The sequence below is a fragment of the Quercus lobata genome, chromosome 10, assembly GCF_001633185.2.
Source record: "Quercus lobata isolate SW786 chromosome 10, ValleyOak3.0 Primary Assembly, whole genome shotgun sequence".
Classification (NCBI taxonomy): Eukaryota; Viridiplantae; Streptophyta; class Magnoliopsida; order Fagales; family Fagaceae; genus Quercus; species Quercus lobata.
Genome location: NC_044913.1, coordinates 31,448,785 through 31,469,075, shown reverse-complemented (window position 1 = coordinate 31,469,075; position 20,291 = coordinate 31,448,785). Strand labels below are relative to the sequence as shown.

The 20,291-nt window shown below is 33.9% G+C and overlaps 1 protein-coding gene across 1 annotated transcript; it reads left to right on the top strand.

The window, feature by feature from the left end:
• The first annotated feature begins 11,637 nt into the window (after positions 1-11,637).
• Positions 11,638-19,436, top strand: LOC115965474 (uncharacterized protein C1450.15). Its single transcript, XM_031084705.1, has 8 exons — positions 11,638-12,335; positions 12,420-12,485; positions 12,565-12,607; positions 13,850-13,904; positions 16,400-16,448; positions 16,830-16,897; positions 17,053-17,161; positions 19,119-19,436. The coding sequence occupies exons 1-8, from the start codon at positions 12,162-12,164 to the stop codon at positions 19,230-19,232; spliced, it is 678 nt and encodes a 225-aa protein (XP_030940565.1). The 5' UTR covers positions 11,638-12,161; the 3' UTR covers positions 19,233-19,436.
• The last annotated feature ends 855 nt before the right edge of the window (positions 19,437-20,291 follow it).

Here is a 20,291-nt window from a genome sequence, read left to right as displayed (position 1 = left end):
TCCCATTGAATTTCACCACACTCAAGTTGAATCACAGTCAACTCAATATAATTTGAGCTTTACTGAAATAATTTTAAGTGGGACCTTTATATTTAAATTTCAATTAAAATAAATTTTATTTAATATTAACTGAACCATGATTATTTTGATGAGTTTAAAAAGTATTATAAAGACAGTTTTATTAATACTAATAACATTACACACACTACTTTTCACTATTTCACTCTTTGCTTTTTTATTTCCTTGCACTTATTTGCTATCTCACTTGTTGGTTTGGAAGAACAACCTATGCTATACTATATACTAAAGAGAAAGCATTAAAAACCTATCAACCTACAAGTTGAAAAGCTTGAATGAATGATAAAGAAAAGTCAAGAATAGAAACTTCTCTTCATCTGGACGTTGCACATGCCTTCCTTGCTTTCTTCACATCTTGTTTTTCTCACATAAAAAATTCTCTAACTAAAGTATCATATTGTCTCTGTTACTTTCTAGCCAACCTAAGGACATGCAAAGATGTATCATACTAACACGTACATGCACAAATGTAAAATACTTGAACAAACAATCACTGGCCTATGCAAGTCGATCGGTGATGACTCTTACATTTTTATCTTCCCATATGGAAAGATCCTTAAGCCAATTTACATTCCTTTACTAACACACATGCACATATGTTAAATACTTGAACAAACAATCACTTGCCTTCAAGGCATGAAGCATACCTCACTTACTAAGCAAGAAGGACTCACCTTCAAGCATGAGTCACCATTTATTTGCTTTTTGTTTGACACCTCACCCTCATGGCCAGCCACTTCCACACTAATTTTCTGTAATCTACACTTTTACTCTTACTCTTTCACTCTTTTTCAAGAACAAACAAAAACTATATATTTGAAGAGGTAAGACACAAAATCTGAATATTTGCATGCTTTCCTTATTTCTCAACTTCATGTTTAATGTTTTGATGTTTGTATGTTTAGATTTTAGGCTAGGGATCGATGTTCGGAAATATTTGATTCACTTGGTTAATAGGTTTTAATGCCATGTTGCTGGAGTACAAAAGCATGTTGATATTCAAGGATCACTTTTGGTTTCTTGATCGACTTGTGGAACTTATTTGTTAATTTTCTATGATACAATTTATTGGAATATTTTTATATAAATTATTAAAATTTATTATTTAAGTGAATTGATGAAATCAGTTTTCTTTTTACCAATTTCAAAGCTTTTATGTTTGTAATAATTTGTAAGTTATTTTGTGTGTATATATATATAATTTTAGTTTTTTTTTTTTTTTTTGAGAAAACAGTAATACTTATTAGAATATACGAACACAAAAGTAGTATATAGAGTTTTTTAAACAGTCTTATAATATATTACATAATCAGAGTACCACTACAAATGGCCTAACTTTTGTAGTTGTAGCCTGTGAATATAAGAACTAAAACTCTAACACACAAAACCAATGTGGGATAAACATCCCTATTTTTTTTTTTTAGGAAACAATAATACTTATTAAAACACACAAATACGAAAGTAGTATATAAATTTTTTTAAACAGGCATATAATATATTATATAACCAAATTATTACCACAAAATAGTCTAACCTCTAATTTTAGTATTTAAATGGCTATAAATATTCTCAACTAAATGAACATTTGGTGGCCCAATGTATTTGCCAATATTTGCTTACCAAATACATTGTCATATCCTAATGAAAACGTTTTGTCTAGATTGTCGAGGGAATGTGCAGAATAGCACAGTGAAGAGGGAGAATATCGTAAGTTAAGATGCGTTAGAAAGAATGTTGGAAACTAGCATCTCGAGTTTAACAGACTCGATTTCAATCTATAAATCTCGAGTCTTAGAGACTCGAGTTCCAAAAAACAAAACCACTCAATGTTGTACTTGGAGATCTGAAGAAAAACAGAGGAAGAACGACTTGAGGCACGATCTAAAGAAACGAAGAGACGATTTGAAGAGGAATATCTAATTTGAAGAGGCACGATCTGGTCTTCAAATCTGCCGTCGAAGAACGAAGAACGATTTGACACTTTGAAGAATGAAGAAGAAGTGAAACTCGAGTCTAAAAAACTCGATTTCCACAAATCGAGACTTAAAAACTCGAATTTATCTTGAAACTCGAGTTTTAGACATTCGAGATGCTAGTTTTCAACATTATTTTGAAACGTGACAACTAACTAATTTTTTTAATATTTAATGTTATTTGAAAATAAAATTCTTAGATTGTCTTTAAAACGCATTTGACCACTAAAAGCAAGTTATGATATTTCCATTTATATAATTCAACTTTTTCATAACATTATATGAGAATGGTTAATTATATATAGACTACTATTTTCTCTAGAATTGATCGGTCAAAGCTATTGAAGAAGATATTTCTAATATTAATTCCTATTATCATGAATTTTAAGCATGTTTTTTGTTCTATATATATATATATATATATATATATATATATATGTACGGTCAAAAAACAAGATATATGGAAAAAAAAAAAAAAAAAAAAAAAAAAAAACAGATGATTTTATCTTAACCCAGAAATTATATATCTATAATTTTATAAAAATAAGTGGGGGATTGTTGAAATATTTTTATATAAATTATTAAAATTTATTATTTAAGTGAATTGATGAAATCAGTTTTCTGTTTACCAATTTCAAAGCTTTTATGTTTGTAATAATTTGTAAGTTATTTTGTATATATATATATATATATATATATATATATATATATAATGGAAAAATTATTGAATATTTTGGGAATACCCATATATAATGTTAGTATTTGAATGGCCATAAATATTCTCAATTAAATGAACATTTAGTGGCTCAATGTATATGACAATATTTCCTTACCAAATACATTATCATTTCCTAATAAAAACATTTTGTCCTGATTGTCTTTAAAACGTATTTGACCACTAAAAGCAAGTTATGATATTTCCATTTAAATAATTCAACCTTTTTAGGACATTATACGAGAAGAGAAATGATATGTCTAAAACATTTTTACAACAAATCCTAAGTGGCAAGTTGTTACTAGTTGTTATTGTTGGGGCAAAAAAGTAATTTTAACGTTAGTTTGAAATTTGAACCAATAACAACTAACCACCTGTGATTTGTTGTAAAAATGTTATAAAAATGTTGTAGATGTAGTTAGTTATATATAGACTACTATTTTCTTTGGAATTGATCGATTAAAGCTATTGAAGAAGTTATTTCTAATATTAATTCCTATTATCATGAATTTTAACTGGGTTTTTTTGTTCTTTACAGTTAACTCAATTAGTAAAGTCTCTGATGATTGTATAAGAGATATGAGGTTCAATCCCCGTTTACACTAAAAATTGATTGGTATCTTGATTTGATGATAAAGAGTTATTATTAGGAATGGATGCCATAGGTTGAAACTCTAAAAAAAAAAAAAAATTTAAGTGAGCGCTATTAGTCTCTTAAGTTTAAAAAATGAGCATTGTTAGTCATTCTGTTAACTACTATTAATGTTATTGACTATGTGGTTAACAGAATAATGACGTGACTTCTTTAATTGAGTTGGTCTAATACAAAGCAACCTAGCCAATTAAAAAATTATGTAAGCTCCAACCCACCAAAAATATTTTTATTTTAAAGCAAAAACAAAAGAAGCCAAATCCAAACCCACGCCTCCTAACCTTCATCGATCATGGCCATCAAAGCTCATGATGGTCATCCACCTCTTTTACCTAGCTGAATCTATGAGTTTAGGTATAGAATTCTACGAATCTATTCTTCCCCAAGATAGCCCACAAAAGGAACTTACATAAAAACCCAAAAATGAAGAAGAAATTTTAGGTTGGTTGAGAGAGATCTTAGTCTGAAATTGGTTGAAGAGAAGCAATGGCTGAGGAGGAGGGGTGGGCCACCTCTGCCTCTCCAACGCCGACGCCATCAACTAGAGTCATTGAGTCCTCACATGATAGCTTATTAGTATGTGGTGGTTGACACAAAATATGAAGGCAACTAAGGTTTCTATCTCTCTCTTTTTTCTTTTTTTCTTTTTTTTCTTTTTTTGGGAGAGAGAAGAACAAAATGGACTTAACTTGATGTAGTCAAAATGTAGGCTTTACAATCATGATCATTATTGGATTGCTTTATTTTCATGAAGACTTAATCCATCCAATTCTAATTCTAGTAATAGATTCTCGCTTTTCACCCACATTGTAAGGCAGAGGGTCAGAGGTTGATGGTGGAGAGATGGTTGTGATTAATTTGGGATTGGGATGGAGGTGGGAAAGATAAATTGAGTAGTGAAGAGATTGTTCCGTTTGTTTTGCTTATATGGACCTAACCTAGATTTTAATTGATGTGTCTTATTTTGGTTGGTCTAAGTATGTAAAAAGATGCCACATCATTTTTCTGTTAACCACATGTACAACAATACTAACGGCAATTAATAAAATGGCTAATAACATTCTTTCTTTGAACTTGAGGGATCGATAATGCTCACTTGAAACTTAAAGGACCAATTGTGATCACAGGGCAACCTTTAGGGACTAATAGTGTAATTTCGCCATTTTCTTTGGAATTGATTGGTCAAAGCTATTGCGAAAGTTATTTCTAATACTGATGACACTCCAAAGGCACATTTTGCTGGATTGAGCTTCATCTTGTACTTTTGGAGCGTGACAAAGGTTTCTTTTAGGTCGTCTAAGTGTTCTGCATTTGTCTTGCTTTTGACGAGCATGTCGTTGACATAAACTTCTACATTCTACTCGATTTGCTAGCTAAACTTGTGGTTCACCAACCTTTGATATGTGGCTCCAACATTTTTTATTCCAAAGGGCATTATCTTGTAGCAATAGAGTCCTTGGCTTATGACAAATGCCATTTTCTCCTAGTCTTCTTCACTTATGCGGATTTGATTATATCCTGAAAAGGCATCCATAAGCGTTAATAGCTCATGTCTTGAAGTTGAATCAACTAGTTAAGGTCTGTGAAGTCGACACACATCCTCCATTTCCCATTTGACTTCTTTACCTTGACGAAGTTAGTTAGCCATTTTGGGTAATAGACCTCTTGGATAAAACCTACTGCTAAGAGCTTGTCTACTGCTTCCATGATGGCTTTGTTTTGCTCAGGATCAAATACTTTTCGTCTCTGCTGGACAGGCTTCCTCTTTGGATCTACGTTTAGACGGTGTTCTATGATACTTCTGACTATACCAGGCATATCTTCATGAGTCCAGGAAAATACATCCATATTTTCCTTTAGGAAGGATATGAGGTCATCTGCTACTACTGACAGCAAAGTCGCTCCTATCTTGTTGGTTTTGAATGTATCTCCTTCTACCAGTTTCACCGTCTTCAACTCTTTTATTGGTTCTTGTTGATTTTCTTCGACTATCTAGGTATGGTTTTCTTTCCCTACAAGTATTGCTTAGTAGCACTCTTGGGATAACACCTGATCCCCACAAATCTCTCCTATCCCATTATCAGTTGGAATTTTGACTTTGAGGTAATACAACAAAGTAGCAGCTTTCAGGCGATTGAGAGTTGGTCTTCCTAAAATGACATTATAGGACAATGGCAATCAACTATGGGAAAATCGATATCTTTAGTTACTTGTGCAGGATAGGTTCCAGTTGTGACATATAGGGAAATAATCCCCTTTGGATTAACTCGGTCTCCACTAAAACTAACCATGGGAGACTTGAAAGGACAAAGTCTTTTTAGGTCAAGTTTCATTTGCTGGAAGGTTGTCATATACATGATTTCTGCCGAGCTTTCATTGTCGATCAATACTCGACGAGTGTTGCATCCTTCTATTGCAAGCATAATTACGAGCGGATTGTCATGAGGCTGTTTCACTCCTTTGGCATTGTGTTTTGAAAGCACGATGTCCTCTACTTTGGTCCTTCTACACTTCATCATTGGGTGTCCTGCATGAACACTGCTAACCTGTCTTTGGTAGGTTTTCACAAAGATTTGAACAACCCCCAGTAACCGGCCCTCTAGTGATCATTCTTATTTCACCAACAGTGGCCCTGACATCTTTCTTGTCATCTTCTTTGACATAGTTTGCTTGGGCTTTTCTTCTATCTGGTGATGATGATGGTCTTTTTTTACGAACTTCTGTAATTTCCCTAACTATATCAATTTTTCAATTTGCCCATTCAGGTCTCTGCATTCTTCAGTAGTGTTGCTGTGATCTTTGAGGAACCAACAATATTTCTTCTAATCTCGTCTGTGTGGCAATGAAGTCAAAGGTTTTGGCCACTTCAAGCTTGGATCCTCCTTGATTTGTAAAAAAACATTTTTCATAGGCATATTCAGAAGGGTAAATTTACCATTTTCTTCAAGAGGCTCGAACTGCCCTTTGTGTTCTTAATTAGGGGAGCGATCCTTCTTTTCTTTCTTCTTGTGTCGAGGCTTATCAACGTCGTCTATCTTTCGCTTGCCATCCATCCCCTTTGTTGTCAATGCATCTTCTCCGTTCATGTACTTTTGAGCTTCAAAAAGGAGATCCATCATTGTCGTTGGTGGAGTCTTGGCCAAGGAAAAGATAAAATCTTTAGTCGTTAGACCAGCTTGGAAGGCCATTAGTTGGACTTGGTCGTACGCTTCATCCACCTCCAGGATTGCTCGACTGAAACATTTCACATAGGCCCTTAGAGTTTCTCCTTCTTGCTATTTCACCATTAGTAGATGGGAAGTCGGCCTTTTATGCCTTTAAGCCCCGATGAAATGACAAACAAAGGAATCATTTAACTGATCAAAGTTTGCTATTGAGGATGACTCTAGCTTGCTAAACCAAACTCAAGCAGCTCCTTTAAGAGTTGTTGGGAAGGATTTGCACATCACTTCGTTAGGTGTCTTCTGAAGGTTCAGTAATGTCTTGAAAGAATCAATGTGATCTAACGGGTCTGCATGCCCGTCATAAGATTCTAGTTGAGGGAGCTTGAACTTTTGCGGGAGTGGGCATTCTAGGGCTTCACTGGTAAAGGGTGAATTTGTTCTTTTGATTATCCCATCTAAGTTTTTGGTAGATTTCCCTTTTAGAGCGTTCTTCATCTCATCCATTTCTTTCCTCATGTTTCTCAAGAGCTCATCATTATTGCGATTGGGCTGCTCTGTTCGCCTAGAATTGGACCGCTTCGTTTGTTTGGAACTTTCTTCTCTATTACTGGTTAGGGGGCTGTGGCCCTTATTGTCGACATTGTTTCGATGACACTGGCGAGGATTGGGCATATTACTATTCTCATGGGAGAGGCGTTGCCTTAATTCCTCATTTTGCTTGGTCAATTCTTCAACACTCGCTGCTAGTGTTTGAATTTGCTGGATCATCTACATTGGATCAAGTGGGGCTGAAACTTGGATCCATTGTGTTGTTTGAATGGTAGAGCTACGAAAATCTGTATGATTCAGATCTACTATCCCCACAGACGACGCCAAATTGATGAAGCCAAAAATGGTCGTCAGTCAATAACCTCAACAGAGCTTATGACAAGGTAACGTTCCCTGCAAAGATGAGAGAGAAAGACATCGGAGTGATGTTAGCCAACGGTTCTCCGATGATAAAGTCAGTAGAGTTCTTAATATCTCTCAGAGAATAAGAATCTAATTCTGTGTGTTTAGAATTGTGTACCTTGTTTATGGTGCTTTGTGGCTTATTTATAGCCTTCATATAGCCATTGGGAGCCTCATTATGAATGTAACTGTCATAGACCTCTTAATGGCTCTCTTTACCATTTGAGTAACGTCTACCTGAGCTTAAATTGAGATTTGAACCCAACCCCTTTTTAGAAAAATCCCCAATTTTAAAAACCTAAGTTAATTTCTGCATAATCTAAGACAAAAATGAAAAGAATGTTTAAGAAAACATACCTTGAAGTTGATTTTGCAGAAAATAAGCTTGAAAATGATGGGGTTTTGAGTGAAAGACAGTTTTGGGTTTAGAAAGGTTCGAGGGAGGCAAGGCAAGGGAAATAGAGAGTGTTTAAAAAAACTGTCAAATCAGCCTTATAAAACTGAAAACACGCGTTTTTCGCGGGTTAGGCAGTCGCGAAAAACACCACTAAAGCATAGAAGCTTTTGCGAGAAGCTTTTAGTTGCAAAATAGTCGCAATAGCCTCTGTATAAAACTTGTGTTTTTCCAGTTTTTGCCTAAAAATCATTTCGCGGGAATGCTTAGTCGCGAAATAGTCTCGAGACAATCATGATACTCTCTGTATGAAAATGAGATTTTTAGATTCCCTTAAACTATTTTCCTGGGAAGCTCTTAGTCGGGAGCTTCTCACAAAAATGCCTTTGAACAAGATTTTTAAGAACAACACAAAAATGAATTTTGAACAAAAACTAAAAGTACGAAAGTATAAAATCACATTCAAAAACATATAAAATACTCAAAAATCTTTTTGGGTTTGATTGGCAAGTAATTGAGCATACACATCACATTTGAACATGTACAATCACACAAATGAGATAAGCATTAATTGAATTAAACTTGTGTGTTGTGGATGAGTATCAAATGTGGAATAATCCTTAGACTAGAGTGAAGCTTCAATGATCAATTCAATCAAGTTATACACGATTGGTATTAAGTCAAGTGGACTATCTCAATTATAAAAATGAGCATATATTACCTCCCACAAAAAAATGATTACAAATAGAATGTCCGACCAATAGAATGTTGCCGAGGGATTTGGGTTGTAATGTATGACTAAAAAATTGTTTAACCCCTTCTAATTGGTATGTCTTGTTAATGAAAATCCCCTACTTTCATTAAACACTTTCCATCAATTTGAGCTTACAAGGGTATAGAAACTTTATGAGATAGTATCTTTTATGAATGGTGACTACGACAGTGATGACTTTGAGAGCATACCAAAAAAAAAAAAAAAAAAAAAAAAGAAGGAAGGAGAGAAATTTCTTAATTGTAGTAGTAAACTTTGTATTCCTATTGTGTTAGCTGCCCACATATTCCATTTAAATGGGTACTCCTTCAGTTTATAAGAATTAGAGTTCTTTGTGGAATGGCCTACTTGTTCAATGGGTGGACTTAAGTTTTACTCATTTCCCTCTCTTTTCCTTCAAAAGCATTTTACTATACTAAATCATCTATATAAAATTTTAAATACATAATGGATATTTAACGGGTGCAAACACTATCAAGAGTGAGATAGAGTGTGGTGTAGGTCAGTTATTTGGGATTGAAAGTGAGGATCAAATGTTTACCAAAAAAAAGAAAGAAAGTGAGGATCAAATGTCCCACGAAGAACATGCACTTGAAGGACATGCGCAACAAGAATATCACCAACTGATGTTGCAATTTGCAAAGCAACAACAAACCATGTTTTCTACTTTTATTGGATATATATATATATATATATATATATATATATATTTTATCATATATTATATATGAAGAGGAAAAAGATTGGAAGTGACGAATCAGATTATATGAACGACCTGCTAAACAAATAGGCTAGTAATGGACGGATCCTATGTGAACGGATAAAAGGGTGGACGGACATAAAGGCCACATGGCACTTAATTAATCATTATGTGGTCTCCAAGAAACCCTAAAGGGAAACAGCTTACGTCTCACGATTAACCCATAGAATCCCAACATGAATAGAATTCTAATACAAAAAAGATTCTAGAAGTTACGCCCATTAATGAAGATCTTTCCTATATGGAAAAAACTTGTTGCATAAGCGTAGGAGTTTGATTCTACACTACTATAAAAATCCAAAGACCCTTAGAAAATAGGTACGCATAATTCATCCTAACTCTGGCACTCTAGAGTTGTGAAAAATTCTAACTTGCGGAGGGTATTTGGCCGACATTACACCGGTGCTCTCTGTTAGGTTTTCTCTTTTTATTGTGCAGGTATCGTTTCAAGTGTGCAAGAACTGTGTGGCTCACTGGTGATTTTCGGCATCATCAATATATATATATATATATATATATTTGAATTAAAAATAATTTTTTTTTTTGAATATATACACGTAGCAAGGGCTAGGTCTTTATATCTTATTGGAATAGAAATTATTGATTAGAGCATCTCCAATAGATTAGACAAACCCAAAATCCTTTCAATTTTAGATAGCGAACCCCAAAATCAAGCTCCAACAATTCCTTTATCTTAGGAAAAAAAATTATAAATGAGCTACAATGACTCTCTTTATATTGATAGTTACTATAGCCTGTAGATAAATTTATAATAAGTAATATTTTATTATTTTATAATAAAATTTTTATTTTATTATAAAATATTACTTATTTATTGAAAAAATTTAGGTTAATTTTATGAGAATAATTTCAATACAGAGATAATGTAAACCATTCCTTTTTCTCCACACACAAAAAAAAAAAAAAAAACTCCAATTGCATCAAGCCACATCACTTTTGACAAAAAACTTCTCTCACTCACATGCAAACAACCCTCATATGTTTAAAAGGGTAATTGTTGTTTAGTTGCTACACACAGCATACAACTGTAAAGATACATGAATTTTGCACTAAAATCATTATTTTAGTTCAAATTTTGCTTTTTTTTTTTTAACAATTGTGTGCAAGAGTGTGTATAATTAACACCACCCTTTTTAAAAAGACTTAATTAGAGGATATTATGGAGCAGGTTTGGCAGGGGGAAGTGTTGTCAAACAGTTTGTCCCAATTTGAAGAGATTTACATTTTGTAGGTCAAAATACACTATTGGTCATGGTTTTAAAAATCGGACTGGATCAGTCGGTCACAGGTTCGATTGGTTGAACCGAGAACTAGCCACCAGTTCAATCTAAAAAACCCCAAAAACCAATCAAAACCGGCCAAAATCGGTCAAAAACCAAGAATCGAGGCAAATTCGGTTTTGCCCCAATCCCCTTTTTTAATCATGCTATTGGTTCGTAAACTTTCAAATAATCTATTAATTTCTGTTAGTTTTCTTTCCTACATGTCATATAGGAAAATGATATGGCTTGATAATTTTTAGGCTAAATTACAAATTAAGACCTCTAACTTTGTTCAAAATTCGATTAAGTTCTCTCTCAAAAATTGAGATTAGTTTTTTTTTTTTTTTTTTTTTTGAGTTTATTAAATAAAAAAAAAATCCAAAAAAAACCCTAATAAAAATGATTTTAAAAAAAGGAAATTGAATTTTTATTTTATTTTTTATTATCAAATTTCAGGCAAACGTTTTCCAGTAACTAAACAGAAAAAAGAAGGGGAAAATTTGTTTTTCTTTCCATTTAGCAAAAAAAAAAAAAAAAAAGAAAAAAGGAAAAAAAAGTTTGAGGAATTGGGAGGTGTTTGGATCTATGGGTTAGGAAAGGAGCTGCTCCTCTTCTGTTCTTTTTTTTTTTTTTTTTTTTTTTTATATATTTTCTTTTTATAGAAAATAGAATTCTACTCTAACTTAATCTAAGTGTATATGTGTGTGAAACTCCCTCCTGGAAACTTAAACCCCGACTTTTTCCCTCCACACCCCACAAGTATACCATCGCATCAAGGGTGTGTAATGGTACTCCTCTTCCGTTTCAAAGTCTTCAGTCCCCTTTTTGTTCCAAATTTAAGACACGTGGAAACAAATAATCTAAGGGTCATAACATAGACACGTCAAATACAATTTTCCTTTTTTTTTGCCCCTCTCTCCTTCTCTTCCTCTGTCTCTCTTACACGAGTCACCAAACTACTGTACAAACGAAGGCAAAGAAAGAAGACGAAGGAGAGGAAGAAGAACTGAGATCAATTGGCCTCTCTTCTGTGTGGTTTTGATCTTCTCCACCATGATTGGGACTCTTGCTAGCTAGCTAAAGTTTTGATTTAGGCTTTTTTTTTTTGGAAGGAAAAACAAAGTCTAATTCTAGGGTTAGTGGGGGATTTAGAGCAAAATTTGCAGAAATTCCAAAGATTCTGTCCACGCTTGCTAGAGCCAACGAATTTACCTTGTAACCTCCTCCTTCGTTTGCACAGTAACTTGGTGACTCAGTGAGAGAGACCGATGAAGAGAGAGGGGCAAAGAGGAGAGAAAGAAAGAAATATAATTCTATGAAATTGTTTAGACCCTTAGATTGTTTAGTTTCCAGCTCTGATCTATGCTTTCATAATCAGAAGCAGCAGATACAAATTGTGTGGATCGTTAGTTTGTAAGCATGAGCACTAATGCAGAAGTCTCTGCAGATGCAGATGCAGATGCAGATGCAGTAGTTTGTGTCCAATTGATATTAGGGTTGGTCCTACCCCTACCTCTAACCCTCTTCATAGCCCACAATCTCTACTCCATCAACCTTCTCTCTCACCCTTCTCTCACTCTTTCTCTCATCTCGGTAAACCACCCCCTGTTTTTTTTTTTTTTCTTTTTTCTTTATTTATTTTTAGTTTCTTTTCCTAATTTCAATTCTTTCTTTTAGGTCATTCAGTGCCCAATTGTACTTCTTCTCTACGGTCGCCTCCGAAAGAATCCCAAACATTGCTCGGTAAATTCCAAATTCTTGACTATATTTACTTGTGATTTTTTTTTTTCTTTCTTTCTAATTTATTGTCTTTTAATTACAGTTCTTGAAAGCTGTGGGACGAGGCTTATTAGGACTTCCTATTGGTTAGTCTTTGCTTTTTTGCTTTTAACTCTTTTTATTTAAATTTGGATGCATTTGTAAATTCAGTTAGTTCGGGATTCGATCTTGAGAATGATACAAGTGAATGATTGTGAATATTGTACGGCGAATGATCCTGAGGGGTTTGCGTTTATATGTGTATGTTATGAATGCCCGTCAATTCTAATAAAGATGTCATTTGGAATGACCCATCAAAGATAATTTAAAGTTGTATGTATTATGCTTTAAGTTTTCAATATTATATGCCATTGTGCCGCCATTGTTCATAAGTTCACTACTCATGATTATGCATACACGTCCCAGCTGTTGTTGTGCTTTTGGATAAACCATGCTTCTGATATAAAAAAGAAAAGAAATGTGCTGAACTGGTTTAGAAGACTTAATTAGTTCAAGAATTTTTTTGGGCATTGTGTTCAGTTAATGATGCTTTGAGTCATGTCATGCCTTGATTTGTTTTAAGAGGTTGTGCACTATCTTTAGAATTTTATGTTCTTTGATTCGTGCTCATAAGACATTTTAGAATGGACATTTATTCCAAAGTTAAACCCTCCTTATCTTGACAAGTTTGGACAATCAAAATATGGTTGAAATGTGTAAGTGGTAACGTCAAACGTCCATAGTTATTGTGCTTGTTTGAATTCATCTTTCCATGTTTACACTATAAAATGTTTGTCTCTATACTCTAGACAGTTACAATAGTGACCACAACAATAAATAAAAATAATAAAAATTCTACAAAATGTTAACAACCTCATTTACTAAAATATTTTACATTAATTGGTGTCACATGTTCAGTTCACTTCTCCCTCAAAAAAAAAAAAGAAAAAGAAAAAGTTCACTACACCAGAACATCTTATGATCACAACACCTAGATGAAGATTTTGTACCTATTTTCTATTGCCCACTCGACTGGGCTGGTGCATCCTCACCAGGGGAAGGGGATACCCCTGCGTTAAACTTGTCGGTGGTTGGTTTGTTGTTTAGCATAGGTAGAGCACTTGAGTCGCCCAGCTAGGGAACTGTCTATGATGACATTACTTGAAGTTATTTGATCCAAAACATAATAATTGTTGTATGTACTTCATGATGTATTCAATTTGAACAGTTAGCCTATTCTTAATATTTTTCCTTCATTTTTTTTCATTAAGTAATTTCTTTTCTTGTTGTCTAATTTGTATGTGTTGAGGAAAAAAGGAAATATTATGTTTTGTGTTTCTACTTTGTAGGGGCTCTAGTAAATGCTTTGGGAGCTATCGCATTGGGCGCACCTGTTGGCACTCAGTATGTTCAATACTCTGTTTTTATTACTCTTTTTATCCCAAATTGTTGGTCATATTTAGAAAATTCATCTTTTTAAGGGAATATCATTTAATATCTTGTCTCTTGAATTTTCCAAAACTATTCTTAAACAATTTTATCAAACATTTGAACTCCTATAACAAATTTCTTCTTTCCCAAAATTGGCACCAAGTATTTGGAGTAATATTTTCAGAAGCCAACTCCATGTTCAAACGCATGGTTCAAAGCAAGTTTCAAATACAAGAAAACCTATTGGCGCCAAGCAATAGTTTAATGAAAAGATTGGTTTTATTATATTCCCTATAAATGTTAGAACTTCCATATTCCAAATCTTAAGAGAACACAACGTCTTCCACTATCTTTTTATCATGGGAGTTCCTTTTCTATGTTAGCCTCTCAATTCTTATTGATCCAAACAAAGATAAATTACATGCTGGGAACAAACCTTTGACAGCCCAAATCAAAAATAAATTTTACCAATGCAGAACAGCAAGCTCAAGTAAATTGAGAATAGAAAGTTGAGAAGAGGGTTTATAACGTAACTTATCTTGACAGTAGATTGTCTGGCAACCCCAAAACAATTAGAATAATTTGGTAATGCAGAAAAGCCTCTCAACATGTGAAATTTGTTGCTGGTGAGGACGAGAATGACGTGTTCTATGGCCAGTTCAAATAGTGGATGAGGATAGTGTGTGTGTGTGTGTGTTGTAAAATTCTTTCTGATAGTTTTCTAAATATTGTAATAAAAAAAAAAAAGTGTCATGTAAAGTGCCTACATTAATGCCCTCTTTTATTTTTATTTTTGATGTGCTTTTTGTTTTTGTTTGTTTGTTTCTTTTTTTTTTTAATGCTCTTGGAAATACAGTAGGGGCAAAATTGGGAAGTTAATAAGTTAGTAGTGGCTTTTGTTTCTCAAAAGAGGACTAAAATTTTTGGAAATCCCAAAATGTAGTAGAGGACCTACAATTTGGGATGGAGGGAGTTGTATAATGTTGAATTAGAACTTACAGTTGAGGTTGGATGGAAATAGTTATAGTGTTATACATCCTGCTGGAATATTTTTTGGACTATTTTTCTCTTCTTCTAATCTTCTCTTGAAAAAGAATGTAAGAACTGTAGTGGCGGATAGATATAGCTGGGCTATTCTGAACTTCAAAGATAGGGTGTGATTGTTCAACCTCAAGTGTAAATTATGTTTTCAGAATTATGGAGCCTGAAACATATGTAAATGCTTCCAGAGCTTAGCACCTATAATTAGTGAATATACTATCTCTGCAATGTGCTAGAGGTGTGATACACACCAATTTATGCCACCTAAACAACTGAAAGCCAACCCAGTAATTACAGTTCACGTGGTCATACTAAACCGAATAGATCTTACCTTCTCCGTGCAACCAAACTATCTCAAATCTCCCACACTAGTAGATCCAGCCATGCCTTGCCTGGCTGTAGAGAAGCTTCAAGGAAGATCTGACATTGTGATATATTTATAAATATTAATCAACTCTGATGCTCTCTCTCTTTGGGAAATCTTAGATTAGAGTTTTTAGCTTGGAAATATTCTCTTGGACAAGCTTGAGCATCTTTCTGACCTAATCTGATCAAACGGGGTATCTTATTTATTTATTTTTATTTTTGAAAAAAATTATAAACCTGTAGGAAAGAGTTGCAGATTGAGTGGTCTACTAATCAACTCTGATGCTCTCTCTCTTTGGGAAATCTTAGATTAGAGTTTTTAGCTTGGAAATATTCTCTTGGACAAGCTTGAGCATCTTTCTGACCTAATCTGATCAAACGGGGTATCTTATTTATTTATTTTTATTTTTGAAAAAAATTATAAACCTGTAGGAAAGAGTTGCAGATTGAGTGGTCTACTAAAACTGGACCCTAGAATCTACTTATTAAAAAAAAAAAAAAAAGCTTGACCCCTAGAATCAACGGTGAACATTTACGAGGGAAGAAGAAAGACTCCTTATGCAGCTCACCGCATTCTTGGAAACAAGTGGGTTCTTATAGCACTTTCTTACTGTTTGGAAGTACCAACGTACCAGTTTAAAAAACCCTGCTTCAGTCCCAATCAAACTGATAACGCTGCATGGTGCTTACCTGATACTGGTGGCTGGATTTGACTGTTGGCTGCAGAGTATGGTGACTGGATTTGACTGGTTTGGGAAGTTTGGGATTGTTTGGTTACCAAAGAAGGTAAAATCTATTTGGTTTAGTGTGAATTGTAATTCCTAAGTTGGCTGTCAGTTGTTTAGGTGGCATTTGTAAATGATGTCTATCATTTTTATTGGACCACCTCTTGCACATTGTAAGGATTGCATATTCACCAATTGCAGGTGCTGTCCTTCCAAATGATCCTTATATTTAAAACATCTCCCATTTGATAACATATGGACTCTCCTATTAATTTTTATTGAAGATTAAAATAGTGCAAGCATGTGTTGATTTTGTACCACACTTGTTGGACGCAGGTACTTTTCACAGACTCTTAACTGGTCTCTTATGATGTCATTGTTCACAGTAAGTATTTAATACATCATAAGCTCCCCTGCTTTACAGTATTGACCTTTCAAACTTTCAGAGTATTTGGGTTTGAATTCCTTCACCTCTTATTAAACTAAAATATGTCTGTTCTATCTCATTCAATAATGTCTGATAATCATCCTCTTCTTAAGGTAAACGACTTCATTGGTATTTAGACCATTTACATGTATGATTATGGAATCTCTCTTATTTTTTTTTTTTTTTTTTAAATTTTTACTTTAATTTTTATAGTAATTTATTCTTTTGCGGTTTTGTTCAATGTGCTACTTCTCCGTTCTAGTTCTTCCTAAACGTAAGTTTTACCGTTTTGTTCATGTTATGCCTCTTACACATTAATTGTCTTTTGGGTTTTGGCAGATTGTGCCTGCAGCTACTGTGTTTGGGTCATCATGGAAAGATTGGCAACGTATATTTGCACATACTACGTAAGTTTCCAATTACTACTTGGTTTCTTGCTGTGTGTTTAGCCAATGGGGCTTATGTTTTTCTTATTATTTCTAACTGGTGTACATATTTGCACACTGTGTCATTTTTCAGATATTTATGTGCTTATATGATAAAATTTGTATTTCACTTGTAGGCCAATGGGATCTGTTGATCTTATAATTTGCCTTCCAGCTCATGGAGCTGTTATTGGAGCTTGGTTTGGGGCTTGGCCTATGCCACTTGATTGGGAAAGGCCATGGCAGGTATTGCATTCACCCTTTTTGTTCCTAATGGACTACTTTTAAGAGATATTTTCTTTTCTGTTTCTATTGGGGGTAAAGGGTTTTCTTTTTTCCTGTTCTTTTCTATTTCTTTTTTGCTGCTTGGTTTATTATTTTCTTCTTCTGTTGTTTCCATTTGTAAATATTTGTTGTGGAAAATCCTTTTTATTTGTTTACTTCTTTTATTTTTTATTTCTTTCTCCCACTTAACTATTTAGGCAAGTTTGTTCTACATTCATCTTAGTAGCATGCACTTTATCCAGTGAATATATGATCTTGCATGTCTTTATTTCAATTTATTAGTTTTTTATTTTTTAAGTTATAAAATTCAATAAACAAGCTCAAAAAGGGCGCAACCCTAGTAGGCTAGGACATTTCATTTTATTTGTTAATGAATCGGAGATAGCATGCTGGGAATTCTCTTCGTTCCAATTGTCCCATTTGTGTGAGGGCTGTTAGCCTGACAGTATGGTCTGGGAAGATTTGTTTCTTCACCTGTTCCTGGAAGTAGACTTTATATCTTTATTGTCTGATCATTCAAATGCCTAATTCTGATCCAGCTTGTCCTAAATCTTTTTTAAAGTAGCATCTTTGTCAGCAAAAGTTCTATGTTGTGTAAGGACATTAGGTATTGTGCTATACCACTAGGGATGCATGAAAAATGCTTTAACGGTGTTTGTGATCCCAATTGTTTTAACAATATTTGCCTACTCTTTTGGATTGTTGTGTCCAATTCTAACCTTACGGGTAACACAATTGGCTAGGACCGTGCCTCATAAAGCAAAGGTCTCTAATTTGAATCTCTCCATTCCCATCTCCTTGGTGCTGAAACTCACTTATCAAAAAAATTTGTTTGATTTATCTACATGATTAGTGGTCCTTGGTTCGCTGGTGGATATGAAGAGTGCTACCCTAGTTGTCTGATCTATGTTTATCTTTATTTTGCTACTTTTGCTTGCTTGTACATCTTAATAATAAAGTGATCTTCTGGGAACCGATGACAAGTTTCCTTTATTGAAAAAATTACTCTTTAGGATTTAGGCTGCTGTCCTTGCATCACTTTTGTCTTAAACTCATGGTTTTCTTTTTTATTTTATTTTTTATCCTCCCTTCTCCAAAGATCTAAATTATAAATTTTAGAAATATGAATTAACCATTTAACCTCACACTACCCACACCAACACAACCCAACCCCCCCCCCCCCCCCCCCGCCCCGCGCCTAACCACCAATATTTACTTGGCAAAAAAAGAAAAGAAAAAGATCTTCTGTTTTGTATCAAACCTTCATGGTGAATTTACATAAGCTTCATAGAGTCCAAAGAAGAGTGAAAAGATTAAACAGGATAGCAACAAACTGGGTATCTCTATTTATCGTTGAAATAGTTTGAAGACATCAATTCATGGGTAGATGGGTTTCCAGCCAAATATCAGTTAAAGAATGAATGACTTCACATGACAAGATCCTCTAGAATTTTTTGGGTACCATAAATTTCCTAAAATATCATTCATCCATTTTGAAATTAGTTGATTAGATTTTGCCACATATTCAACATATAAAGAAACATTGATTATAATCATTTTGGTATCTATCATTGATGTGGTAAAATTCAATCCCTCAAAATGTATAGGATTTTAGGAATACTATGGTTGAGTTTAACATAAGAACTCTTGAGAATCCTAATCCCATATGTGGAATTAGGTTGAGATACTTCTGAACTTGCTTGTTTTTATGTTGTGGTAAGAAACTTTTTAAGTCTTGGTATGTAACATTAAGCAGCAACCAGTTACACTATTGATGTTGTTTCTTTCCTTCGTATCATTTATAATTCACCTCAATTGATGATTTTTTTTTTTAGATGTTTGCTCTAGTTGCCTGTTCTCAAACCACCATTTTTTGTGCTGTATATGATCGTACTGACGCCTGAAATTCCTCATGTAGGAATGGCCCATTTGTGTGAGTTATGGAGCAATGGCTGGGTACCTGGTTGCCATGGTCGCATCATTTGGCTGTGTTGCTGTGCGTTTTAGATTGCAACATGTCAAACGAGAATAAAATGCAACTTCTAATCATTATGATCTTAAAGAGATACACGAGTTTTTTTACCCTTCGGCTTTCGATTTTTCACTTTTTGGGTAGGAGTTACATCTGGTTACACACATCTTTATTTATTTATTTTTTAGGATAAAAGGTAAATTGTACAAAGACCATTTGGGCTTCAGATTGTTGCACTAAGACCAGTTCCTTAGTGGACAAGAATTTCCATTCAAAATAAACACTAAAAAAAAAGGTCAACTTTCTTAACACAAAAAAAAAAAAAAAAAAAAAAAGCCAAATAGTTAGCCAATTTCACATATGAATTTAAGGCAAACAAATTACCAACTTGGCTTAAATTTAAATTTTATGGTGCAATATTCCTTCTTAGTCATAACAACACTAACTTAATCTGCGCAAGTTCATCATCATTTGCTTACGTGTACCTTTATCAAACATGTACAAAAATTCTATTGAACTATATCAGGATCAGTCATGGTTTCTGATACCACTTGTACAAATAACACCCGTATGATTCAAATTAATAACAGTAAAAATAAAAACTAAAAAAAGTAAATCAACAAGCACACAAGAAACATAGGAATTCGTGTGGTTCAACAAGATGCCTATGTTTATAATTGGTGACAGAGAGTTTTATTGTAAAATAGGAAGATTATAATGATGGCACAAGGACTCTTTTAAGAAACTCAAATCCTACATACATATATTCAGTGGTGCATCTCTAGAAAATTCAAGCCGCATCATAACAATCTCTATCTTAGATTGTATTTGATTAAGCCTCACAAACGATACTCCTCATTGTATCATAGATTGTAGGTATTGGACTATTGGTAAAGCCCAAGTAGTGCTTGAACAGTTGAACTTATTCCTCTTAATTGGTTTTATCAAAATGTCAAAGGCATTCTTGTTGGTGTGGATCTTTGAAAAAGAAATATCTCTCGAAGAAATCCATTCTCTAATCTTATGATACCACACACCAGTTTGCTTCGTTCTTGTGTGATATACTTGATTCTTTGCCAAATGAAATGCACTTTAACTGTCATAATGTTACATCATACT

What these genes read in the sequence shown, in the direction of transcription:
- LOC115965474 (XM_031084705.1), top strand. Translation starts at nt 12,162, where the DNA reads ATGAGCACTAATGCAGAAGTCTCTGCAGATGCAGATGCAGATGCAGAT. An exon ending in GGCGCACCTGTTGGCACTCA is followed by an intron (nt 13,905 to 16,399) that starts GTATGTTCAATA and finishes TGTTGGACGCAG; the next exon opens with GTACTTTTCACAGACTCTTA. An exon ending in ATTGGGAAAGGCCATGGCAG is followed by an intron (nt 17,162 to 19,118) that starts GTATTGCATTCA and finishes TTCCTCATGTAG; the next exon opens with GAATGGCCCATTTGTGTGAG.